The sequence below is a fragment of the Asterias rubens genome, chromosome 21, assembly GCF_902459465.1.
Source record: "Asterias rubens chromosome 21, eAstRub1.3, whole genome shotgun sequence".
NCBI classification, from domain to species: Eukaryota; Metazoa; Echinodermata; class Asteroidea; order Forcipulatida; family Asteriidae; genus Asterias; species Asterias rubens.
The window spans coordinates 841,081-868,868 of record NC_047082.1 but is presented as its reverse complement, the minus strand read 5'-3'; the positions used below and the strand labels follow the sequence as shown (position 1 = coordinate 868,868).

General features: G+C 41.1%; 1 protein-coding gene across 1 annotated transcript; it reads left to right on the top strand.

Annotated features, from left to right (window-relative positions):
- The first annotated feature begins 1,200 nt into the window (after positions 1-1,200).
- LOC117304655 lies at positions 1,201-21,353 on the top strand. Its single transcript, XM_033789215.1, has 7 exons — positions 1,201-1,474; positions 7,498-7,641; positions 11,082-11,347; positions 11,749-11,827; positions 14,200-14,340; positions 15,808-15,901; positions 17,611-21,353. The coding sequence occupies exons 1-7, from the start codon at positions 1,399-1,401 to the stop codon at positions 18,887-18,889; spliced, it is 2,079 nt and encodes a 692-aa protein (XP_033645106.1). The 5' UTR covers positions 1,201-1,398; the 3' UTR covers positions 18,890-21,353.
- Positions 21,354-27,788: the final 6,435 nt, after the last annotated feature.

The following is a 27,788-nucleotide window of genomic DNA, read 5'->3' as shown; positions in this document are numbered from 1 at the left end:
CCCAACGGCCCATGCAAGAAGTGGTTCGAGTAGGAATAGAGAAAAAAGTCTCTAAATAAACTGTTGGACAGAAACGTTAATAAATATACTCTAAATAATAAAGTAACAATCTAAAGTTTAATAAATATATTTTGAATACAAAATAAGAGTGCTGCCATATTGACAGAGATCATTGTACAATTTTAACGGGGTAAAAAAGCAGACGCCGTTTCCTCGCCAAATTAATATTATAACCCTGGTCACATATAAATACCATACCATACGCCCTCAACGGCCCATACATGAAGCGGATCGAGTTGGAATGGAAACAAAAAGTCTCAAAATTAATCATGATAGCTAAACACCCCAATTCATACTGGCTTCGTTATAAGGTGCACACCACAAGGGCTTTAGTTTTAAACATTTTCACAATTAATCACATTCCTTCCTTTTGGGGATAATTCTCTGTAACAACACACCATCACTCGAGGTCAATCAGCCCTTGCCCATGACTGTGCCGCCTACTGGACACGCATCAGTTGCCAGGTAACACAAAACAGTGGATTACAGCAATAAAGGCACCCCTAACGCGCCTGCGCATAGGCCACTGGCCAGCCATGAGTACAAATTCACAATAACTCAACTTGTATTTTGGTTCCGGGAACGTACCCGGAAAGTACCCGTTGATGACATCAGCTTTTGGCTTTTGTTAGTACCTTGAATGCAACACTTTAATTAGACTTATTATAATACAAAATTGTGTTAGTAAAAATTGTGCTTTAACAACTCGGAATAATATAAATAAGGTGGCAAGCTTTGCGTACACCATTGAGCCGGGAATAATGTCCTTTTAGTCTTAGCATGGTCTAAACGTACACCAAACTAACGCAACAACAGTATTCGGGGTTTGAACAAACCAGCCTTTCTCAAAAAGCTTTATCCACTGACGATCAGAGCATACTGATCGAAACGTCGAGTTAAAACCAATGGTTCTTTTCAGAACCACCCCAACTCATTCAGAGATTATCATAACATGGTGTTACCGCAAACCTTTCTATAATAACCAAACCCTATCGACGAGCTTTTGATTGGCACTTTTGGTGGACGATAAACAAAAACTTGATCTTGACTGGCCGTTCTACATTGTGACTCCCCCTTTATAAATGACGTACAAAAAGTTTTGTGCTCATACTTTGCGTAGGTGAACGAACGGGACGCGTGGGCGGCAACACGCAACGCAACGGTCTAAAGCGTGCAAACTCCATTACAGCACAAAAACGTCCACAACCCGAGTGTGGTTTTTAGGGCACACCGATTTCACATTATTGTTATGACGAGTGCAACACTATAATCAACAGCAGTATCCACTTGACGGAATGAACTACCATCTCAAATCAAAGCTATAGGAAACTTGGGACCATGGATTTACTAAAGAGGCAAGTGTACATTACATTGCTTGTGTGTTGGATTCAACTTACGGACGCAGTCAATGAAGGTTAGTGACAGTGTTTCTATTTTTGTCTTGATTCACATGTACCTTAAATGCCAAGAGAAACATATGAGTGTGTGTGGGTGACATTGGGAACTTTCCCTTAAAGGCATGAACACTCCTGGTAACTAGCCAGGCAAAATTGTCAGCGAAAAAAATTAACTGCGGGAACGAGAAATCGAGAGCTGTTGATAGTATACAAAATTGTGAGAAACGGCTCCCTCTTAATATAGTTTTTGAGAAAGAGGTGATTTCAACTCAAATAATAGAATATTTCAGGCCCGAAGCCTTTTATTATGCATCTGAAAGCAAACAAACTTGTGCGACAAGGGTGTTTTTATTTCAATATTCTCTTGCTATCTTTGATGACCAATTGAGTCCAAATTTTCACAGATTTGTTATTTGATGCTTTATAACATGTTGGGATATACCAAGTCTTTGAAAATTACCAAAGGTGTCCGGTGCCTTTTTATGCATAATCAGTGTTACGCTTGCTTCTTTTGATTAGGTCATCATTTAATCAAATTACCAAGCCCAGAGGTGTGAGACTAAAACATCCCTCTGATTGTCAGATTTATTTTGGGTTCATTTGAATCTTTCCGTTTCTTGCTTTATAGTCTATGATAATATCGGCCATCGGTTTTCCTAATGTAGTAATTCATCAATTTAGCCTGACAATAAAGGGCCATGTATGATATTAATATAGCTTTTAAAGTTGATTGGTGATAATATGAAAAGCCAGAGAGCTTAGTAAGGGTGCAATGCGGGGAGCAATTACTCCATTTTCTGTCACACCCTTAAAATAAAGATCTGATTATATTAGTGTTGGCAATAAAAACACACAGACACCCGTCTGGGTAACACTAAGCCCAAAAAACACCCAGTTGAACGAACCTTTACTGGGGAAGCTGGATGTCACGGATGGACGTTTATGAGCCGGCGTTTGTGGCTTCCGTTTTTCACCGTGGAAGCAAAAATGCTAACATTAGCGGCTGTGAATCACATGGAGATCTCGACACATTAATCATAGTCATATCCAGGGACGTGCAAATGATGCGTCAATGAAAGAGGGGGGGGGGGGGAAGTCGGTCCAAAATAATGCTCCTTTTTATAAAAAGGTTGGCAAATTTCCTCCTGATTCAGATCTGTAAAAGATATCCAATGTAGTTTTTAAAGGAATGTGTATGTTAGTTGTTTTTTGTTATGCTCCTTCAAACTCTTTGTTTTCTTGTTTGTTAAAAAAACATCACATATCTATTTTTTTTAAAGTTTTTTTTAAAATCTTCTTCCTTCGTGTTGTTATTATTACTCTTCTCTCTTGTCAAATCAAAATGAGGAAATGAATGCTGGGAATTGTTTTTGATACAAGTGACAACATGTTGGAAGGAGAAATGCTCTGGACACTGAGTACTTGAATTAACAAATAATTTGGTGCTCAAAGTGGAGACTGGGAACAATAATTTTGGGACGTCGACCTCCTCCATCTCAACCTCTATGGCCACACCCATGCTTAGGTCATTATCCCTTGGCGGTTCCCTTTATGATGCAGAAAACCTCTCAGACGTTTATGGATATGTCACAAATAGCTTTTTGGGATGATGATTCAACTCCTACATTATTACAGGGAATCGCCTATGGTGTTAGTAACTTTATAAAACAGGCACCAACGATCACGTGGCGGACGCGTGTGGGTGCGATTGATAAATGACACGTCTTGGGTGAGGGGGATTGGGAGGGGAGGGTTTAAGAAAACTTGTGTTAAATTTACTGAGAGTGTACTCGCTGAATTACAAACAAAATGGTGGCCGTTGAGAAAGCCTTGCGTTGTGACGTCACGCACCTCGACCAGCTATAAGTAGCCAGCTCAACAAGTAGGTAACTTGGGTCTGAGCCAGCTGAGGCACAATAATGACGTCACAGATACTCGAATGGACTGCTGTGGGGTCAGACCTGGGTGGACCTTGGTCAACCCGGGGAGGCTAAAACGAACCCACACACAATCGTGATATGGCATATTGTTTGCTCCTTAGGAGGAACATTTTATTGAGTATAACGGTTGTCCTACAAGTACCACATAGCGCAGGCCTTCAGGCTTTTTAACACAATGTATGCTTAATTACTCCAAATCAGACATATAATTAGGACAAGTATCATGCCCGCTATGTTAGTACAATGAAAATTAGCTAACATCACCTGACCTTCGACCGACTTTCTGTTCCCTCAAAAATCTTGGTTCAATATTGCACACAGTAGTTCCCTATCCAGTGAGAGTTGTTTTTTAATTTTCTCTCACCAAGGGTACTCCTCATGAGACGCGAGGAAATCCCCCTTTATTTTCAATGAGCCAAGTCAATTTCCGGCAAGTGGTCCATTACTAGTGTGTGGAAGGATTGCACATGACGTCATTGACCGCCATCTTGGAAGTAAAATATGCACGCGTGTATACGCGCAGCGCACGACTCTCGGTCAATGATAGCCCTTGTTTTTTTTCATGAAATATAGAACTTAATGTACTCACGTTGTCCAGTCGCCACCTCGTTTGGTTTGCGCATCGCACAGCATAGGCCAATGAACGACCTGCTTTTGACCTCCGACCCGAGGGAAGGTGACCTCTTCTTGTGACCTCATTTGCATAAGGTCGATTCCTGGGTAGAAGAGAATTTGGAAAAAACAATCATTTATAATATATAAATTCTATGCTTATATTGATCAAATTTACTTCAAGGTTCTTACGTCTATGTCTTAATGTCAAAGCAGCCTTTGTTAACTTAATTTTAAAAAGTAGTAGAGGTTTCTGTTAGACATTGACGGCAACCTGGAGGGGCATGTCCACGCAGGAAGAATATTCCGTTCTTTGAATACACGATCTGAGGGACGGTTAATGCAAATATGTTTCACAGAAATGTTTTTAAATCCCTCAATCTAAAAACTAAATTCCTTTGAAGGGAGTTGTTTCTCAAAATGTCATAGACTACTATTATGTAGTGTTTCTTAAACCAAATTCGGTAATTATGGTCATTACTTTTTTAACTGATTACCAACGGTATACCCTCTCTTTAAAACGGGACGACGTTAATTCCAAGAGTTCTCAAAGTATGGTTGCATTGTATTCACTGAAATAATAATATAATAGTCCCTTTAAGATTCGAAGAGAAACAGGAATACAGCAATTAACTTGAGAAGGACTAAAAGCCTTCACTAACCGGATTCGAAACTACAATATCTTTCCATCGCTTTGGTTTCACAACAGGGCGAGGCCCTTTAATGTGCGTCGATTAAAGGGTTCCAAGAAAGTTGTCTGGGTCTTAAATATAAAAACTGACAATTTGAGAATAATTTCACTTGGAAGTAATGTGGCTTTGGACAAATGTATAAGTTTTATCCCACAAAATTTGAGTCAGAGACGCGTCACTGTCAGTAACGCTTCTCAGACTGTGTATTCAATTTAGGGATTTTCGTTCTGCGTGGAATCGCTCGGATTTTCGGCGAATCTAAAAAATGCTTCTACCTTTTGAAGCGAAATTTGTACAGTAAAATTTACAGTTATAAGATTGAAACAAACAGTGGGTGACTGGGTTCCAATTAACAAACTACAACCCTTTAATTTTAAGAGTAAAGTTGGTGTAAAGATGAATTGGACGTCCTCCGAGAAGAGAACAGACGTTGGGGACTTTTTGGGAGACATAGGGGTAGACAAACCCCCAATCCCCCGGGGGAAGTTTACCAGGTGGACACGCTCTATCTAGCCTAGATCAATTCCCGTGCGTCCATGTCACCATAGCTCATATCCTGTGCATTATTCAAGAATGCCACTTCAATTTCTAGTCGAAGACGATGAGGATTTTGTCATAAAAGTCTGGGTTAGAACCTTGGGATTTTACGTTACTTTTTATGCAAAATGGGCGTCTGGGTACTGGCTGGAATAGGTCCCTGTCTTATGTCCCATCAATTCATGACTATGTGCAACAGCCTGGTGCCTGGCTGTCCCATTGCTACAGAGTCCCGAGTGGAATATACATTGTTAATAACTGTTTTCTGTGACAGTTGTTTTTTTCTGGCAGACGGTATACATTCGTATACATTTTTGTGAGAGTATTGCGAAACCATAGGACCTATCCTCCGCTGCCCTCACATACTTTCTCTTATAAATTAGTTCCACTTTGGAAAATGATACAAAAAGGAACTTTGTGGTTTGGTGGTTGGTTTTTATTTACAACAAGTTCATGGCCGTATATACCTTACGGCTATTCTGACATCACGTTCTACATGATAAAGTTTCCTGGAATACTGAACGACTAGAGTAAGATATAGTTGTCAAAAGACCCCGCTACACTTCTTCAAAAATTGCAAAATGTTGTTTCATAGTTTCGTTTTGGACTTGATTGGCCAACATCAAAACTAAACTCTGGGGAAAAAATATTTTGTGATTGTTGAAACACGAAGATTAATCAGTGTTTCGGTGCCGAGATTTAAAAAAGTACGTTCCGCTAAAATGGTGCATGGTCTTGTAATTTTTTTCCACCGTGGACTTAACAAAAATCAAAGGAAATATTCTGAATTGAAATCCATAAAAATGCAGAAAAACACGATCAGATTTCAGATCTTTTGGCAATCATTATTGCATGAAATAATATTGAAGTTAAGTTTTCTGAAAATTTGTTTTCCCTTTTTGTTTATCTTTTTTATTTATGGAAGAGAAACATAACTGAAAGTGTGAGGGTCTGAAGAAACTACGACGCAATCAACTATTAATATGTTCACATTCTTTCTGTAGGCTACAAAAGACTTTACACCATTGAAGGGACCTTTTTCGACAAGACTACCTTGCCCTTGACAATGAACCAACCCCGCTTCATCACAATACATTCATCAAACCCACTCGTCCTCGGCAAACAAAATATGCAAATTTCCACAAGTTTTCCTGTTTCGCTCTTCACCCAAGGCTAACAGCGCCACATAACAACAACTAAGCTGTTCATACTGCAATAAATTCCACGTTGCCATTAAGACAACAATAAACACAAACCAAACACGACGGCTATTTATAGTTCCACACTTATGACGCATGCAACAGCCTTTTTTGTTCCGCCAGCCCCATTAATTTTAAGTTGTTTAATAAAAAAGTTCCATTGTTGTCAAATAGAATCGGATATATTTTATTAGTACTGCTCATTTTACTTGCCGGCCTGATACTTCACTGAGGCAACGAAGGTGATTGCATCCATGCCCCCTGGCCATTGCCTTGGTGCCATTGAAATGCTCCAGTAGAAATTTACAATTCCCCATAGGATGCCCTTTAACTACTAGAAAATTCCTTGGTGTTCTAGCACTTTAAAAAACGAAACATGCATGCCTGAAATTGTGACCCCATTTATATTTGTAAAAGGCCTAAATCTGCTCTTCTCATTTGTGTTTCACTGTGGCTCGGCAGGAATTGCCTTTCCAATTTCCTGGCCGTACTGACGTACATCCTCGGCAAAAACTTTGTTCGATTTGGACACCCACAAAGGTCGCACGAACCGTCCTAATTGAAAGAGAAATATTATCACTGCATAACAAAATATATCCACTGTCTTAAAGTTGTAAAGGTGTGAGATTGACCCCTGACACATATTCAGGTCAGGGTCACTGATCCCGAAATGGGTCAAGCCCCGCGGGATCCGGATCACAATTTGTTTTTCTGTTTAGAATTGCCATCCTCAAACATTTCCCTAATTATTTGTTAAGGATTCCCATTTTTGAATCGATTTAGTTAGAAGGAAAAAATCCCAAATACCTTTTCACAAATACTCGGAACGTGCGCTGTAGGCGTTGATTGAGGTGCATGCTGGTCTAGCTAGCGCTCCAGTTTGATCCCGCACTAGACCAGCATGCACCTCATTCAACAGTTAGCGCTTGCGCAGTGGGTATTTGCAATTGGAAAGCACTACGACCGTGGCAATTTCGTAGTGCAGAAAACAAAATTGCAAACCAGGTTTTGATTTCATGACCATTTTAAATTACATATTTGTGTTATATTTTCTTTGCAGTTATTTATTCCTGTACGTTTGATGAAAATAAAGAGTGTGGTTTGTTCCACCACGCCATGACAGTCTCCTGGAATATCAAAGATAAATCAGTTCTACTGGGGAGACAGGGTCCCGCTGCGGACCATACGTGGGGCACTGATCATGGTGAGTGAAGATCACTAGGACAAATGGGAGACTTTGGAACGCTTGGTGGCAGCAGACTTACAAGGTCAATGTCCATTGTTTACATAATTCTGAACATGCGCACATTACCGAGGACAGGATTAACCTGGTATAGTCTGCTGGCACCTAGTGTCCTATAACGTCTCACATTGCTTAACGGTTTCCTGCTAATAGCAAAACAATGAGCAGGATACCAGTGAAAAGGTGTACGCATGTTATGGTAGTTTGCCTGGTAACCTTAGTCTGCTAAGCTAAAAAAAATAGAAAATGGTTGTGCTTAGCTTTTTTCTGCTTGCTTAGCACAACTTAATGTTTGTGCTTGGCTATTAATTTTGATGCGTAAGCAGTTCAGGGAAATTGGGCCCTTGTGGGCGAGTATACAAATCAAACACGCCGCAAATCTCGCCACGCGCACCCCACACAAAATAAACTCCCACATAGCAACCAAACAAAAAATATTCAAAAATACTAAACAAAAATACAGTTCTATAGAAGGGCTTACAAATGTCAAATTAATCATTGCTACCCACAGGTATTTAACATTGCACACGAAGCAAACAAAAGCATAAAAAGCAAGATGGAAAAAGATAACCACAATATGATCGAGGAACAAATTCATCTTGGAAGGAATTAATTTTTGATGGGCAACTTGTTTACAACTGAGTCACAATGACCGTCACTTCTGGGTAATACCGTAGATCATAATTATAATCTCTAGTAATACCAAAACTGAATCAGCGACAGCTATCCTTAATATATCAACGCTCGACATCCATTTGGGTGACTCGTCGATGTGTGGACAGCCGGTTTAAATTTGCCTGTCTGAACATGCGATACTTTCAAACCTTGGAGTATTTTGGGCATAAAAATGCACAAAACAAGAACAAAGTTGGCGATTTCCCCTTTACCCGATCACTTTGTCGGGCGTATCCAATGCTCTCCAACTTTAAACATTAAGTGTTGGCGCCGGTGGAGAGAGTTCTGTGCGCGCGCAAAGCGAAAAGCCCCGGCCCGCTCAAAGGCCCGGAAAAACTTTGTGTCTACATGCTCTGTGAGACACCAACGTAAATCCCAAGAACAAGTTGGACCAAATGAATTTTCTCGAAGACAACTTACAGAGGCAACCCCGTGGGCCCAATTCACACCTTTTTTTTCGTTTTCAACGATAACGAAAACTGACTTCGCTTTTACATTGATAGAAACAGGACTGACACTTCAAATGAGGCAACTGCCTCCATGCTCAAAGTGCAGTGTCAAAATGTCATAAAACTGCTCAAGCAAAGAGTAATTTCTGTATAAAAATAATTACAGACAACACATCATTTTAATCGTATGGCCCGGAACCTATACGAGCAAATCTGAACCCTCGCGGGATCTTGTGGTACGTTGACGTTTGATGCAATCGCAGTACACGTCTGGTCAGACTTGATACAGCATTGTTCCCTACGGATTCATGAACGAGATTATGTTAATTTTATCATGTTTTACTCGGTGACCTTTCTTATTAATTGAAGTGCCCTTGAAAAAATGCAAAACTTGCCCAGGCCTGAGATAAAACAACGCCATCTATATTACACAAAGGTACCATGGAGGCAAGTTCATCATGCCCCGTGTCATTGCCTCGGTGCCCCTTGGAGTTCCACAATAAATTCTTATGTCCTTCATTGAATTGCCGTTAAACAATGAAATTCCCCTTTTCAAGAACAACCAGGGCTTAAATTCTAAACTACTAATGCCCCTTTTATTGCCCTGGTGCCCCTTGAAATTCTGCAGTAAAATGTCTACATCACTCATTGAACAACAATGCAGAACCGCTTTGTCCTTAACAAGAGCAAAGTACCAGGCCACAAATTCCAAACTAATATCTCAAAGTCGCTGATTTGGATGACTCGTTCTATGACCGCAATTTGACACTGTACTTATAAGCACCTTTCATGGAATCTATAAGCTTAGTCAGCCTCCTCTCCAGACAATCTTTCCATCGAGGGATCGCTAGTTAAACTGCCCCCATACTGTATCAAAATTAATGTTAATGTTGTCAATGGTTTTTGAGGTCCAATCTTGCTTTCTCTGGACTGTGCATGTTTCGCGTACTAAAAAAATAAAGGAACCCGTTAAAATGCAACATTTTGTTAAATTCTCTCATTACGGCTATATTAAAAGTGGGAACCAACATGAGAAACCGAAATCCAATTCACGCGAGAATTGCGTGGTATTCTAAGTGATAGAGCATGTGGTGACGTGGGTGTCACGAGGGTGTCCCAATGACTGATGCTAGAGGCGTGGCAAATAGTAGAAAAATAACAAAGAAGGGGGCGGTTACATTCAGACACATAAACCCCTTCGGTCACAGTCTACGCACACAATGGTACAACGTGGGATCATAGACTAGCACCAACAATAACATGCAGAAACAAAAATGCGATGAATAGGCTAACTGATCAGTCAAAAGCTTCAAAGTGACGCCACTGGCTCAATGTTTACCGCGGCCATCTTGTCTATGTTTCCCGTGTACATGTATAAGAACTTGTGCCTTGAAGTCACAAGCTGGCGCAGCTCCCCCAGAGTCTGCCATTTTGAAAGTAAAATCGTATGTAAAGATAATGGTGCGGGTCTACACCACTGATATATATAATTATACTGACTGCTGATAGCGGATTCAGTGCGTTCATTGGAAGTCACCACGGACGCCATTTTGAAACACCAAAACAATCACATAATATAATAGAGATCAGTGGTCTACGACAATCATAAATAAAAAGTCACTGGTGTGCGCACCCGTGCCACCTTAATAGACATGTATAAGTCCTTAGGGTGGTATCTCTACGGAAGACCCATACAGATTAACGCACCATTGTATCCATGTTCTTGGACACGCGGCCTGCCATTAAGATTTGAATACCCACCCCACCATTTTAGACTTGTCGAAGTCTTACATATGAATGCTATTGAGATCGACAGGTGGAGAGGTGAGGTAGGGGTCGTTTTAGACGGGTATCCGGATACCCGGATGATAGATGACAAGACAGCAGCCATACGGGCGTCTACATCAATCACCAATTTCCCTTAACTCGTCAAGGGATGCTCCAACATTTTGTGGATGAGCGCGCCATGCAACATGAATGAATGTGGTCTTAGTGCAAGACGTTCATATTGGCTTGCTAAAACCATAGGCATGTATAGCGATAGTTGGGTGATGATGAACAATGACGTCTGGTACCAAGACTAGAATGCATGTGATTACCGGTAATGCACATAACGTGAACAGACACTCTTCGTGAAGATCAGCATAATATTCATTGACGATATGAAAAACAACTCATGAAGAAGTACTCGATGATTCTCACCAGTAAAGCAAACATTTTTGTGCAGTTATCAAATAATTTGATATTATGAGTTTTCAACCACTTTTTTTTCAACAGGGAAGTACGTGTTCAGTGCCTCAAAAACCGATTTGATCGCGTCCACATTCGCGCCAAAACTAACAACGGGAAACTTGACTCTTCCAACCGGTGAGGGCGTGCTTTCCTTCTACCACTTCTCGTGGGGAGCCCCGGGAAACGTGCTGAACGTGGACATTAAATGTGGCGACAAGATGGACAGGATTTGGACTTCCGGTCCATCCGGGCCCGTGATGAGCAGTTGGTTGCGGGCCGAGGAAACGGTCAAATGCAGCGGCCCTTTCAAGGTTAGTCCCTGGTCATGGGTCAAGGGTCATGGGTCAACTATCGATAAAACGGATTTCAGATGGCACTGATTTTAGAATCGACTACTATGCCATATGTTTGCTAATAGAGAACACAACAACCTCTTCCTGACAGATATTGAGTTTACGAAAAAAAATCTATAGGTTCGATAAGTCTGGTGTTTCGAACTCTGTGCTGTGTCAGTGTTCATCTTCTCTCTCCTGAAGACCAATAAAGTACACTGCTTGAAACGTCGAGGTTGGGACCCCTGGCTCGTTCAGAACTACAACTCTTTTGTCACATGGTTTGTCTTCCACTCTTTACTGTACATCGAGATAGCTTTAAATCTATGGGCATACTTATGATTACAAAATAATTAAAAGTTTCCTTATTTTTCCTTCAGGTTATTTTTGAAGGTGTCCATTTGGCCAACCACAGCAACATCGCACTGGATGATATCTCGTTATACGGAAACAGAAAAGGTATAATTTATAACCACTTAAAAAAAGGTGTTACAAAGCAGTAGTCATGCACCCTTCGGGTTTGTTTAAGAAATCCGTTACCCAAATATTGCACGTTAAAACATAAATACTAGTTTCGGTTTGAAAGCTCATCGACTGAAGTATAAAGTCCACACAGCAATGCCAATACTCCTGAGAAGTTGATCATGTTCACAGAACTCGTGGAAGTACTGAGAATACAGCGCTTACACACGGGTAAAAACAAATGATCTATCTTTCCTTTAGATTAACCAGACATGATTATGAGATTTCGAACCCCATGAGGAAACAAGGGCCAACAGGGTACTTCCCTTAATATAGTCAAAATATCAAACAGTTCTCTTAATCTGATCTGTGTGCTAAGTGGGCAATCAGACATCCCTACACCAGGAGGTATATGGGCAGCAAGCCCAACAACCTGACTGACTGTTTCCACCCGAAACAAGTTGCTCTCCCGTTTTGGCTAGCACAAGTCAGCTGTAATTTCAGCCACTTTATTATGGTCCAACATCTGGAGTCGATCTGCTTAGCTGAGCATATTACCAAGCGGAAAACTGCAGTGAGCCATAAGAAATCATGGAGCATGCACAGTATTTTAGGTGGTAACCAATAATTTTTCTGTGCTTAGCAGAGTTTTGTGCTATTCGGCCGTTCGGTATGGATCTCAATTCTGGCGCAGCCATCTTGTTTACCCCATTTAAAATAATGTACCCAAATGAGGCTGATTGATCGAAACGAGGCTGAAACTATAAATAGCCTGCCACATGACCGAACATCACCGAACGGAAACGAGTGGTGACGAAGTTCTGTATTCGATTGGCCTCCAATGTCCACCACACTCGATCCCATTCTACCTATGTAACCAAATTGAAGATATAACGACACAACCGCCCTCAGCGGCTTGATTTCAGCCACCTTGGCTTGAACTCTGGCTTCTCCAACTTTGAAAACTGATCTCGACGCCATTTTTCCACGTGGCCATGCGATCAATATGAGCGTTCTGGTAATTAGTATGTTATAATATGTTTCTCCATTTTAAATTAATCAAAGTAGAGAAAATATAGTTCGCTGTTGCAAACAACTTACTAACCCATGTTTCGACCCAGCATAGTCTTTCTCGAAGGCTAAACAAAAAAATGGACATAGAAACTGTGAAGCCCTTTACATTATGCTGTCATTTGTTATAAAAACACTAAGGTTGTACCGAAATCCTCGGTGCTTTACTGGAAATCCAAGTGGCTTTTGTGGCCAGCTTTGGGCAGCCTATCACCCAGAAAAAAAATGCTCTTTGAAGCTCGCCAAGAATAGCACATCAAAGCAATCTTCGTGGAAAAGAACGATCGGGGCGTAGCTTCAAAATGCCAAACTTTAACCAACTGTTTTTTACTTAACCTTTGCGGGCAAGGCAGTCTTGTTTTCATACAGTGTTAACCGTAACACGTTCTTCCGTATTATTTCATGCCAAACCAAAGTTCATAGCCCTAAGGTGACTTTTCCAGCAACACTTTGTGTTTGGTTTTGTTATGTCATACGTGCGCGTCACAAAAACGCGTCTGACATGCGTTATCCCTATTCTCTTTAAGCCAAAGCAGACGGACAATACATTAACGTAAGGACGTCAACAAAATCCCTCATAGTAAATTTATTGTTGAAGATGTCATATGTTGTGTTAGAGATATTACTTCATTTTCAATTTTGATAGTTTTCTGTCACTATAATTCTTGAAGAACATTTCAAACACATCACATTCTTTAATTTTTAAACGCGTGCGTCTGTCCCGCCGTTGGCTGCGCCATTTCATGGTACCCAACAAGAAACCAATGTAATTTGGCAACACAAAATCAACGAGCACCAGGAAAACATGTGACGTACCACGGAGCGTTTATAACAAAATAGTTTACTTAGAGGCAAAGTTACAAAAAGTTGCAATGTGCTGGACAGGAAAGTGGAAAATAAAAAGATGGGGATTGGGCGAACTGGAGAGAAGTCTGTATGATGCTTTTTCAAAAGCCAAAAACATACATTTTTTAAGGTCATGAAATGTCACTGGTCTATTGGAAGGGTGAACGATTTGGTTCTTCATAAAAACAAAGAGAGCAAAAACATTCATATATAAGAGACTGATGCATGGAGAACACTTCACCCTTGACAAAATTGAAAACACGAGTCGAAACGTCAGGAAAAAAGGAGCAAAATATCTCTTTATCAAAAGAAATCAGGGTTCACCTGTCAGAATAACTGATTTCTTTCGAAGTTGTTTTCATACAACACACATTTCTAAACTAGAAGGTAATTGATTTACTTGTTTACCTATTAATTTATTTATTTATTGTGTTACTTTGTACTTACATCAGAGAGCAGCACCATTGTTTCCAAACTGACAACACCAGTCACGATTGACTCCGTACCTGTTGGCGGTGGAGGTCCAGATATGAATGGGGACAAGCCACCTCAAATGACCATGCCGACCGGTGGAGTTCACAACCAACCAACTGGTAAAGACAAGTCATTTTTTCAGAGTTTAATCATGAATTAATCATTTCCAGTATAAACTTAAACATTTCCCGTCTAAAGTTATGCTTTAAAAAAGGCCTAAAAAATACTTTCACGTACTATTTTATGGTGGCCAATTAAGCTCAATATGGCCAGGGTCAGGGTTGAATTTCACAAAGAGTTGAAACTAGTCTTATATGGAAAGGTTTGCGGTAACACCATGTAATGACTATCTCTATAAAATGAGTTGGGGTGGTTCTTAAAACAACCGTTGGTTTCAACTCGACGTTTCGATCAGTATGCTCTGATCGTCTTCCGGAGAAAGCTGACCAGTCTTATCTCAAGATCAAGGACGAGTTACTCGTCATAACTTAGGACTAGCCGTAAATTTTAATGACTCCTAATGATTCCTAGGACTGTTCCTATAAAGAGTCAGAGGGACTATAGTCCTAAGTAGGACTATCTTTGTGAAGTCGACCCCGGGCTCCTCTCTGGGACTGTTCCTATAAAGAGTCAGGGCACTATAGTCCTAAGTAGGACTATCTTTGTGAAGTCGACCCCGGGCTCCTCTCTGGGACTGTTCCTATAAAGAGTCAGGGCACTATAGTCCTAAGTAGGACTATCTTTGTGAAGTCGACCCCGGGCTCCTCTCTGGGACTGTTCCTATAAAGAGTCAGAGGGACTATAGTCCTAAGTAGGACTATCTTTGTGAAGTCGACCCCGGGCTCCTCTCTGGGACTGTTCCTATAAAGAGTCAGAGGGACTATAGTCCTAAGTAGGACTATCTTTGTGAAGTCGACCCCGGGCTCCTCTCTGGGACTGTTCCTATAAAGAGTCAGAGGGACTATAGTCCTAAGTAGGACTATCTTTGTGAAGTCGACCCCGGGCTCCTCTCTGGGACTGTTCCTATAAAGAGTCAGAGGGACTATAGTCCTAAGTAGGACTATCTTTGTGAAGTCGACCCCGGGCTCCTCTCTGGGACTGTTCCTATAAAGAGTCAGAGGGACTATAGTCCTAAGTAGGACTATCTTTGTGAAGTCGACCCCGGGCTCCTCTCTGGGACTGTTCCTATAAAGAGTCAGAGGGACTATAGTCCTAAGTAGGACTATCTTTGTGAAGTCGACCCCGGGCTCCTCTCTGGGACTGTTCCTATAAAGAGTCAGAGGGACTATAGTCCTAAGTAGGACTATCTTTGTGAAGTCGACCCCGGGCTCCTCTCTGGGACTGTTCCTATAAAGAGTCAGGGGACTATAGTCCTAAGTAGGACTATCTTTGTAAAATCGACCCCGGGCTCCTCTCTGGGACTGTTCCTATAAAGAGTCAGGGGACTATAGTCCTAAGTAGGACTATCTTTGTAAAATCGACCCCGGGCTCCTCTCTGAACCCAGAATCACTTCTTCTCGTTTTTAGTACCCAAGCATTTGTTCCATGAAGTAATTTGCATCGTGATTTTGTCTATGTCTTTACAGGTACAATGATGCTAGCAATAATCATCTTCACGGTTACTTTCGTGTTATTTGTGGTCAGTGTCACGATCCATTGTGTCATCTGGAGAAGGAGAGCGTAAGTTGTTATCTTTTCTTAAAGGTGCTGGCGCGTGGCATGTCTAGTTATCGCTACAGTTAAGTGGGGCAGTTTTAAAGCTACAATTATTAACTTCAACACTGACAAGACTTAACATCACCAGGCTTACGTATACATCTACAACCAATAAAATAAAATAAAATGTTTACTATTATATACATAAGTTAAAATTCCATTCAGAGAAAAAAGACCCATTGAAATACCTTTTCAAGTTGACTGTTAAATTAACTGAAAATACTGCGAGATATTCAACAATATGGGTATGGATTTTGGGTTGTACACAGGCCTGGAATTACATTCAGGCCATCGGGGCCAAGACCTCCATTGCCCCTGGTATTGGCCTTGGTGCCCCTTCAAATGTTTCCAATTGACCTTCAGATATTCCAATGGAAGTGCCCTTAGTAAAATGAAAATGTGCTGCCCTTTCAAAGATGAACTTCCAGGCTTGTGCATAAAAATGGTCGCTGAATTATGTGAGCAAGACGTCTGTGCTGTTTGAAGTGTTCTGCTGTTTATGTTTCAAACACCGGTTTAAAACACATGTCCCTATTGTCAATAATGTGCTAGCCACCCTAGAGTCCTATACAACATGGTAACCATCTGGATTATAACGTAGAGGTCTGATACATACTGCATGACTGTCCCTGATAGGCAAAGGGAATTGGAAAATTTATAATTTCCAGCAGGAAATAAATATTGGAGAGGGAGCGGAAGTCGGGCCCTTCAATAGAGTTCCCCTAACTCCCGGAGTCAGGAGTCGATTTGGTTCAGGCGGATCTTGTAGAGGGATCCGAGCAATGAACCACGCCCTTTGCGGTTTCAAGGCAAGGGGACCTTCTTAGAACCTAAGGATACTTTCTTTGGGAACTGGATCTATGAAATGGTTCAGGTTTTCAAGATTGACTCACAAAATACATATTATTGACAGGTTTTTTTTTAATCACTTATTCTCTGGACTGAAGTTGCTTTGAAGATGATAATGAAATACATTTCAAAATTTTGACTTCAGTGTGACTAGGAGAAGATTTAGAGAATGTGATCATTCCACACAAATGGATTGTGTGGGCTTGGATTCTTCTCAGTATAGGCCAAGAAACTACAACAAGATGTTATAATTCAGGAGGTTTACAGACTCATGCACGTCCAGAAACACTAAACTAAAAGTTTGGACACAATTAAATGGCCTTTCTTGCTCACTTCGCCGACTGCCATTTACTTCTTCCAAGACATATTTTAAGTCTCAGGGTTTTGGGAAAGTCCTAGACATCAGGACAAATCATGAGAAATAAAATGCCTGGAAACGTTAGTCAACACATTGGGTTAATTCGACGTGAAACCTCCTCTTTCTTGGGGTAGGCCTAGTTAGAGTAATGTCAAGTCTGACAACTTGATGCACTTTGACGAGTTGATCTCTCACGTCTCAAGCTAATCATCAGACCATTTCAATCCATTTAAGAAAAGTGAAGTTATTATATTTCAGACATTTTTTACGAGTGAATTGTGTTGGTTACGATTGGTAAAAAGATGTGATGTTCTATCTAAGGGAAGTGAAGGAAGTTTGTTTAAAAAAATGATGCGGAGGCAACTGATTTTACTCACTCACAGGAGTGACTGACTATCAAAATGTTTCTCCTTTTTTTACGACAAAGTCTCATCCAATGTTTGTTTCTCTCTCGGTAACTTTGCAGGAAAAGAAATGTCAAACTGCGAAAGAGACCAGTCAGCCTGTTGAACTCCGCCTACAACTGTCCCATCCACGCAAAACCAGATGCCAAACCAACGACCAACGGTACCAAGAGGAAAGCCCCGGTCCGGTACCTCTCGGACGAGGAACGGACCGTGGGCTTCGAGAAGAGCGACGCCGGTAGGCAGTCACCCCGGAGCTCCGAGAGTGGCGTGGTGGTCGACAGTCACTGGCTGGCGAACAAGATCCCTTTCTTCAACCGTGGACGGAGCAAGACGGTGCCAAATAAACGCAGCTTCGAGTGCTACGAGACCATTGAAATGACAGCTGATGGTGGGGATGACCAAGAGAAGAGAGTCTTGAGTGATAAGGGAGGCCGTATGAAGCAAGGATTCCTCGGCAGGCATTCTAACTTCAGCAGGAGCAATTCTCTACCAACGAGCGGCTCACCAAGAAATGACTTCTACGAATCCATCGACCAAGGGGCGCTCCATGGTCCCTTTGCGTACGAGGTCACTGACCTCATGTCCGGTACGTGCAGTGTGATCGACGGTAGCACGTCATCCATCAGCTCCATTCCGAGCATGAACAGCACCCTCTTGAAACCGTCCTCGACTTACGACAACTTGGAGAGGAAATCGCCGCTCCTTCAGCTGCCGCCCCGTCACTCACCCGGTATCGTCAACTACACTTCGCCATCTATTCACTCGATCGGATCCAACTACAACATAGCATCTCTGTACAGTACGGCTACGCCACCGTCTCAAGGGGGCGACGGCGTCTCGCTGTCCTCATATGACACGCTGTCTACGCATGCTGATATGTCACGTGACGACACCCCGACAACCAACCACCAATCAAATCCATTCTTCCAAGCAGTCAACCCGTCAGGTGAACACTACAGCTCGCTCAACCGCCGCCCCAACAACCACACTGTGAAACCTACCCCAGAGAGAGTTAGTAATGTGCCCTCACCGACAACACCCGACCAGTCTGATTACCAGACTCCAATCAAGTCGCCAGCAGCCAAACCACAGGACGCTGGTCTTTACCACGGACCGACAACACCCGACCAGTCTGATTACCAGACTCCAATCAAGTCGCCAGCAGCCAAACCACAGGACGCTGGTCTTTACCACACACTTGACCCGGATGCAGTATCCGACGCCAGCTTTGAAAGGTCAATGTCGGAGGAAGCTCGCACGAACTACGAAACACCACAATTATTGACTGTGAAAAACATACGGAAAGAGTCGAGCCATGATTACGAAGATTTAGACTAAAGCGACCTCAGGTCGATTTAAAAAAACTGCTTCTAGCTCATGGACTAGACCTAGGCCCTTAGCTCCTTTGGTCTTGGGGGTCCATATTGAGAATAAACGGCTTCGAGCAAGACTAGGCTAAGCCCAATTACCGATTATGATGGGTGAAAGAAAATGTGAGGCAATTATAGTTTCTCTACAACACCTTGAACTTGTGTAATAATAATTTACATTTCTTGTCAATATTGTTAAGAGAAGAACTTGTTACTTTTAGTGGATACTGATCAAATCTTGAGGAGTAGCATTTAACTTCTTGAATTGAACTGGTAAACTTGGTAAGCTTACAATATTTGATTGATATTAATCTTTTATAAGTTTGTAAAAAGATATTTTCTTTACATAAACAATTCCTTGTAAACATGTATATATTTTGTAGACAATTCAGTGCAGCAAGGACACATTATAAACAACTTAAGGGTTGCATTTCTTTATTTATTATTATTTAAAATCTTGGGACTCTAAAAATTTCGTAACCAGAAAGTGCATTTTTCAGAAAAACTAAATTTTCCCAAATTGTTCATTCAAAAAAACACAATTATCAGAATACTAAAACTTTCAAAAATACAAAATATTTGGTGATATGGTTTGATTATACAGAACCAGAGTGAGTCTGTGGTGAACAAATATGGGTATTACATATCTAGGGAAGTATTATTATTAACAATATCGGTGGTCTGTGTATAAATAGACAGTGCATGGATTACTGGCATGAACTGAAACTAGATACAAACACCGGTCTAATGAGCCATTGGCTCGGGACAGACTTTACTTTACGACGTCCCCAGACCTAGAAGTTTACCTTTGAGAGAGCAAGGCCATTTCTAATTGTTGCAAGGGCACTTTTATTTGGTTTTAAAAGGGCACCAAGGCCAAGATCAGGTCAAAGTGAGGCCATGGACTTTGCGTCTTCATTAAGAGTGTGACTCAAGTATACAATCCCCACAACGTTTTAAATAGATATCTAAAGATAGATGCTCATGAAACCCATGTTAATTGTGTCTTTTGAACATTTTTTTTTCTTGCAGGAAAAAAACCCGCTTATGCAAAGACACAAAAAAGAAGGGGCTTACGAACTATAGCAGTTGTCATTATAAAAGTTTAAAATATGGAGTGTATATTGTTTGATTTTTACTTGCCTTCTTCCTGAACGCATTCTTATTTTTGTTCCGACCACAAGATTGGTTCTTGAAGAAAAAAAAGGTCACTCAAATGATGGGTCATCGTAACGTGACGTCAATTAATACGTTTAGGCGGCGTCATACGTACGTCATAGCATGACGTCATAACCACCGAAGGGTGGGTTGATAGCGGGTCTTTATGAGTGGGGTGTACAGATCATTATTTTAAATTTCATTTAGTGGTTCTTGTGTGTAAAGTTTGCATCAAATTTCGACACAGACATGAAGGATTTATTAAGTGGTTTAGATTTTGCTTATTTTGCCGATGGTTTTTAAATTCGGGAATGCAATTCTCGCTGGTACTCCTGCTCGACCATTACTGGCTGCTTCTTCCAGATAGTACACAAGTAGTGTGTGTAATACCAGTCTACCAATAATCGAAGCTTATAGATAGAGTGGATGCAATCACCAAGTCAAGCTGTACCGCATGAACGGAGGAATGGCAACAATGCCAGTATGGATTTGAAACTCTTTTGAGGTAAAGTTTTACTAACTTTTTCGAAAACTTTATATGCCGTCAGAATTAGTTCAGACATTGGCTTAAGACCAAGCGAACATGTATTTTTTATAGAGTGACCTTGTACATTCCACGGCCTTCCTGGCAGGCAAGACACAAAACTAGTACATTATGGGAATTTTCATTGTTCATGAACACCATCGCAACATACACAACAGCCGAACAAGTTTTTGACGTCCCCCAATTCTGTGCACAAAAACTTTACACACAAAACATAGGGTGGAACTGTCATACAAATGAAGATTATGCTTTCCACATGCAGTTAAAGCTGTTTATAATTTGTGCCTGCAGGAAGTCGGTGCTTATGTGATGTCATAGGTTAAAGCTAATAAGTAAGATAATGTGCAATTTTTTAAGGACATACTGTGGCGCCTTCAACATACACAATGGCTTGTTTGTAATGTATCTACATTGTTTTAGAAATGTGTTAATTTTGTAAAGAAATGGTGCACAAGAAAGCCCAATCTGGTTGGGGATAGACGAAAGCCCATCTGTACCTGTCCTTTGATTTTTAAGGGGTTAGGGGTGGGGTCTTACTTCCTTTTAGCACTATACCAACCTTGACACTATGCACTTGGTGTTACAATCAAATTTTGTTGTGTTAAGCTTTTTAAGGTTTTTGTTTGTACTATTCTTTTTTTAGCACAATCAATGATTATGTAATCAAGTTTTTATACATGTTTGTGAATTCAGTGAATATCAAGATTAAACTAATGTACATTTACATGAACTGAGTGTCTGTTGTGCACAATGCTATATAAGGCCTACTGACACTTTGAAGTTTTACAAATTTCGTTTTGTAGTATTGTAGTCACTCTGACATTTTCCCTCACAAATCACACTATTACACAAAATATCGTTAACTAAAATATCCTTTGTGTTGGTTCTGAGAAGGACTCAGATTGCCTTTTATTATTTTATTTTATTAATTTTTTTACGACATATCACCCAACTCAAGCCCGACTGGCCACTTTAAGGTGAGAGCTACACTTAAACGACTGGGGACCGTCAATCCAAATCAACTGTCGCCAGGGGCCTGTTGCCTCCTACTCCTGGGGCTGAACACTACTGTTACCCCCTTTACAGTCCATAAGGATGTTGGCTTGGGTATAATCCACTAGGAGCCTGGCTGGTAGAGCAGAATGAACTACCTTCCCAACTTTTCACGATTATGGTTAAGTGCCAATTATGGTAGGTGCCTTGCTCAAGGACACAAGTGTCATGACTGGGATTCGAACCCACAATCTGCTGCTGACAACACTAGAGCTTCGGTCTGGTGAAATAGACTGCTTGACCAAGATACGCCACAACATACCACAACACGCTGCCTGAACCCACTCACCCTCCATAGTCTACCACACAGATACATGTATCTTTTTACTTGGACCTTGACCTCAGTCTGTAGCACATTTTTTTGATATTTGTTCCCGTGACAATGCACTTTTGCACCCAAGTACGACTATACTTCTCTGGAGGGATGTACTTATTGGAAGATAGATAGACAGAACACACCAAAGACACATATAATCTAGTAAAGTCACAAATTGATGAGTACTTTCTGCTTGTTCTCTTGAACACCTACATGTATGTGGAGAACACTTTGAAATGCCAGACTCTACTTCCTTTGGTTTTATGTATCATGTTAAAAGTGGTTTTAAGGGAACCTGGTGTCACATACGCTGCCAAGTAGACTAGTATCCCAGTCTTGCCAAGTTAGACAGTGTAAGGAAAAACCTATCACTTTCTTTGGCTTAAAATCAATTTCCTTGTAATTCAGACCTTGTAAAAGCACATGAACTTTTAAAGTTCCTCAATTTGAGCAACTGTGTACGTGGTTTGGCTTATACATATAATGTACTGACTACATCTGTACATGTTTTATTAATTAGTACACGATGATTACAATAATTAGCCATAAAAAAATCTGACTATTCAGTACTGTTTTAATGAGTAGGCAATAAGGGTATGGGGAGGGGAGGGGCTGGGGAGGGGAGGGGCTGGGGAAATGTCCCCTTATCACAACCCTTGCCACCCCCACCCCCCCAACACACAAACGAACAAACAGAGTTATTTATTACAACACGAGTTGTAAATAACTCTTAAATACCTTTTTGAAAACTCACAGAAGTCTAAACTAACTACCTCAAGCAAGTTTGATTGAGCGACTAGACATCTCGAGTTGACCATATCAACCATGCTCCAGTGCATGGTTGATATAGTCAATCTCCCTGTGCTCTATAAGGTGCGTTCGATTAGCTTCCCTTGGTCGACCCCGAGGTGCTCACTCGGGTGAGCCCCTGACAAGAGCTGATCAAACAATCACTCACCCTCTTGTTGTGACGTCATGCACCGGGGGCCAGTCCCAAGTGACCCACTCCACAAGCAGGGCACTTGGGGCTGACCCGGGTGAGCCCCTGGAATGACGTCAAAGCTATTCGAACGTACCAGGGGCATACCGGGGTCGACCCAGGGAAGCTAATCGAACACACCCATAGTTTTTGGTAGATGGTCTAGTCGCTCACCCAAACTTGCTCCTTGATGGACCTACAACATAAAATGACTTACCCCACACAATGTTTGAAGTAACAAGTAGGGCTCCACATGGCTCATCATTGGTTCACAGTCAATATCACACTATGCTGCACTGATGAACAGTTTCATCCACTGCAACAAACACATACAAAGGTGTTATTAAATACATACAAACAGGCCTGAAATTACAAACAGACCACCAAAACCATGGACTCCATTGCCCCTGGTCTTGGCATTGGTGCCCCTCCAAATGTGACTTTAAGAAGTGCCCTTTGCAAAATGAAAATGGCCTTGCCCTTTTAAACATGAAATTGGACAAATGCATTAAAACCAGAAGTATCGAGTAACAAATGACAAGGAAAACTGATTGCGTCAATTTGTTTGTTAATTTTTGGTTGCATAAAGAAAAAAACACACAGAGGAATTTGAACCTGGGACCTCCAGATTAATGTGCTGGTGCTCTAGGAGCTGGGCTATCAATATGTTCCTATGTTGGAAGTATTTTGTTTTAATATCTTTGTTCGAGGGTGCTTTTTTAGATGCCATTCAACCTGTAACTGCTGTGTAGCCAGGGGGATCAATAGATCACAAGTTTACGATACAACCTGGGAAGCCTCTCAGCAGAGGGATCACATTTTAAAAGTGTTGTGACTTTTCATTTTAAATATCAAGTAACAAACCACAAGGGAAACTGACATGGTAATTTTTTTTGTAATAATTTGGGTTTAGGCTTATTTGGGTTGAACCGGCCACACCTATGCCCGGGGCTCTAGCTACTGAGCCTTCTAGCTCATGTTTGTGATCCCTCTGCTGCCACTTCCCATGTTTATAAATATGGGATGTGATACCTTGCTATAAGACAGGTTGTATGGCTTCTGACTGGCACCACTGAACAATAGACATAGAAATAATAGGGAAACCGCCAACATCTAGAAAGCTCAACTGGTGAAGAGCCGGCTGGTTAGTTCGAAGGTTGTAGGTTCTAGTCTCGCTCTGTCAATACACCGATCCATGAGGCTCCGCCCACCGCGCACGTGTAAGCAAGAACACGTGAGACTCTCCAATGCCATTCTGCACAACTCTGCCGCGTGCGCCAAGCATACGCGCACGCATGTCGAACCTTATAGACCTTTTCGCAAATACTGGGGCGCGCACGTAAAGCTTGGAATTAGGTGCATTGTGGTCTTGCTGGTATCCAAATTTGATCCATATATATCCCACAATGCACCTCATTCAACAGTCTGCGATTGCGCATTGGTATTTGCGATAAGGTCTATAGTGTCGGACTTTTGGTTGTGCAATGAGTTGTGGTTGGATACGCAATGGGGCGGAGCTTAATGGATCGGTCTATTGTTCTTTGTTTAACCCAGACTAGAAGAAAGACTTTAGGAAAACAGAAACCAACTCACCAGATACACCCACAAATAAACTGCATACTATCTGCAATTAAAAATAAAACTGTAAATTGTTAAAAATTAAGCTAACATGCACAGTGATTGAATTTAATGGGTTTTTCTCCCAAGATAATGCAAATCATGTAGACCGACTTGAACACTGGTTGGTTGCACTGGGTTTTGCAAAGAATAAAATTACTAAGATAAACAAACAAATAACAACAACAATATCACTGTCTACATGGACCATGGGGTGGTGAACCTCCTGAACTATAAGGTTCGTTCCACTATCGTCTCCAAGTAGAGACAAAGCAAAACAACGATAGTGGAACGAACCTCATAGTTTTAGGAGTACAGTAGGGGTAGTAGGCCTATTTCCCCTCCCCCCCACCAAGGTCATCAGAATCAGAAATAAACAGAGAAATCTAAGATTAACCTGAGGGTGGTGGGGTTTAGCTCGGTCCATGCTTCCTGCGAATGCGAATGTGATAGGAATGTTGACGTCACAAATTCACAACAAATAATTCGCAGGGTTTGAGTTCTGCTCAGCTCTCCAGCGAATACCAGTGCGAAAACAGATGTGACGTCAAATTCAAACTGCATGCGCATTCGCAGGAAGTATGAACTGGGTTTTTATTGAATTGAAGGGTCACATTTTCCCCAGCCCCAACCTATAACTGCGACATGCTTGCTAGAAGAACCACTGGGAAAGAGAGCTTTTGATGCTCTGGCAGAATGTGGAACCGCACCTCCACACAATGCGCATCATTCTATTTGACCCATAAAATGGCAGACAGGGTGGTCATTATGTGAAAAGTGGGCTCCGTATGTCGTGCCAGCCCCAGGGGTCATAGCCTATGCATAAAGAAAATGGTACGCAAAGGATTCTGGGTGATACCCAAGTGTAAGCAACACTACATAGTCCAAGCAACCACCATGGCACGCCGATTTGAAGCAATGCGATACACAGCTATAAAACCTGGTTTAGTTACATGTAAAATACAGCATGGCATCCGTTTTGGTAGCTGCAGTATGTTTAAGATGCTTGTGTATACCATTAGAAGCTATATTTTATACAGCACTCATTCTGTAGTAGAGATAACGAGTAAAAACTACAGAGCTGGAAAAAACCCTGAAACGTTTGGTCTACAAACAGGCTAGGGCCAAGTATACAAAGTGGATTGACCAGGCTATATTATATATCTGGCTAAAACAGAAACAACAATTGCTCAAATATGACAAACCTACAAAGTACAAAGAAACTTACTCAACGTTATTGTCTGAAGTTGGCACGCATGTGTGTCCATCCTTGGTTCAAAACAGTCAAAACAATGTCTGCTACACTGACTAGCATGTTTCTGCAAGGAACACAAGAAGAAGTAAGGGATAATTTACAGTATGCAAACAATAACTTCATTAATAAACATTGCCTGTACACGAAATTATGGTAAACAAAAAGTGCCCATTTTCGAGTCAGAAAAACTGAGAGATTTACATCTAAATTCAATGACTTATCTACACAAAACCTACTTACCTGACCTCCGACTAACGAACATCTCCACTACTTATTGTCTATAAGTAGCTGATTTGTGTGCGTTGAAACTGACACAATGGGCAAAGTTATTACGGGCTTTTGACAAGTACAATTCATTGTGCGATGTGAGAAATATGGCGGCCGTGTCGTCTGCTCACATGTCGTCTGCTGCGCATGCCGTGTGTCCTGTTGACGACTCTTTCATGTGACGCGTCTAAGGAAAGAGTCGTCAACGCTTCGCACAAACCAACAAAGTCCTTTATTTTTTCTTGGACATTAGTTTGTTTCATGGGATAAAAGACACACAATTTCAACAAATATTATTTTACTACTATTTACTGGAGTGAAAACTTATCAAACACTTTGATTAAGTAATGTTTTGGTCGAAAGGACAAAACAAAAATATAATTGGGGACTTTGGAACGCTGGGTGGCAGCAGACTTAATAAACAAGGTAACTCCACATAATTAATAATTGGATTTGGGTTGTTCGTTTTTCTCGATCCCCGCAAACACACAAAAGAGACTCTGAAAATCTTAAAATCTATAAATGAACACCAACAATTGTTTACTCAATTAATGGGTTATGCAAAAGTCGACAATTGAAGAAGAAAACAAGGGCAAACGGCCTAGGACGAAGACCAAAAATAAAGAAAGAAAGCCATGTGTCCATTTGCTTAAAGGCAGTGGACACTATTGGTAATTACTCAAATAATTATCATCATAAAACCTTTCTTGATTACCAGTAATGTGGAGAGGTTGGTGGTATATAAAACATTGTGAGAAACAGCTCCCTCTGAAGTGACGTAGTTTTCGAGAAAGAAGTAATTTTCCACGAATTTGATTTCGAGACCTCAAGTTTAGAATTTGAGGTCTCAAAATCAAGCATCAGAAAGCACTCAACTTCGTGTGACAAGGGTGTTTTTTCTTTCATTATTATCTCGCAAATTTGACGACCGATTGAGCTCAAATTTTCACAGGTTTGTTATTTTATGCATATGTTGAGATACACCAAGTAAGCAGACTGGTCTTTGACAATTACCAACAGTGTCCACTGTCTTTAAGATTTGTAACTGACATTTCAACCATGTTTGGGTAAAAACGAACACCATCCTCATTGGAATTTCAAGAAGATACAACAAATTCTTAGATCACCATGAATTGCAAATTGCCCAAACCTCCTCATGGGACCCGTCGGCTGGTTTTCCCCGAAGCGCAATGCTGACTCTCGAAGGGATCGCAATAACTTCCCCCGCGGGCTTTTCGACAGCTTCCCTCTCTATTGTTTTAACTCACTTCCCCCGTTGACTAGTTTCGACTGGGCATCAATCAAGGGTCCACTCGTCCAATTTTGCAGGACATTATGTGTTTTTGTATAGTAGGCCTAAGTGTGTTAGCCATCTCTGAGCTACCTCAATGGCCCAATTTCATAAAGCCTGTAATCACACAAACTTGCTAAGCACAGACAAGTATTGCTAAGCAGAAACTGGTTACCAGCCAATCCATACAATTTACATTGCTATGACTGGTGCCCACTCTGTACAAAAAAAATCGAAACAAATCTGAACATAGCAAACACTGTAGGCCTACGATATAGCCTATCAAATAAATTGCAAAGTTTTGTTTTCGTGAACTGATAAAAAAAATATGACAAACAAAAATCAAACGGCATCGTTTGTACAGCTTTAATTAGTGGTTTGAAAATG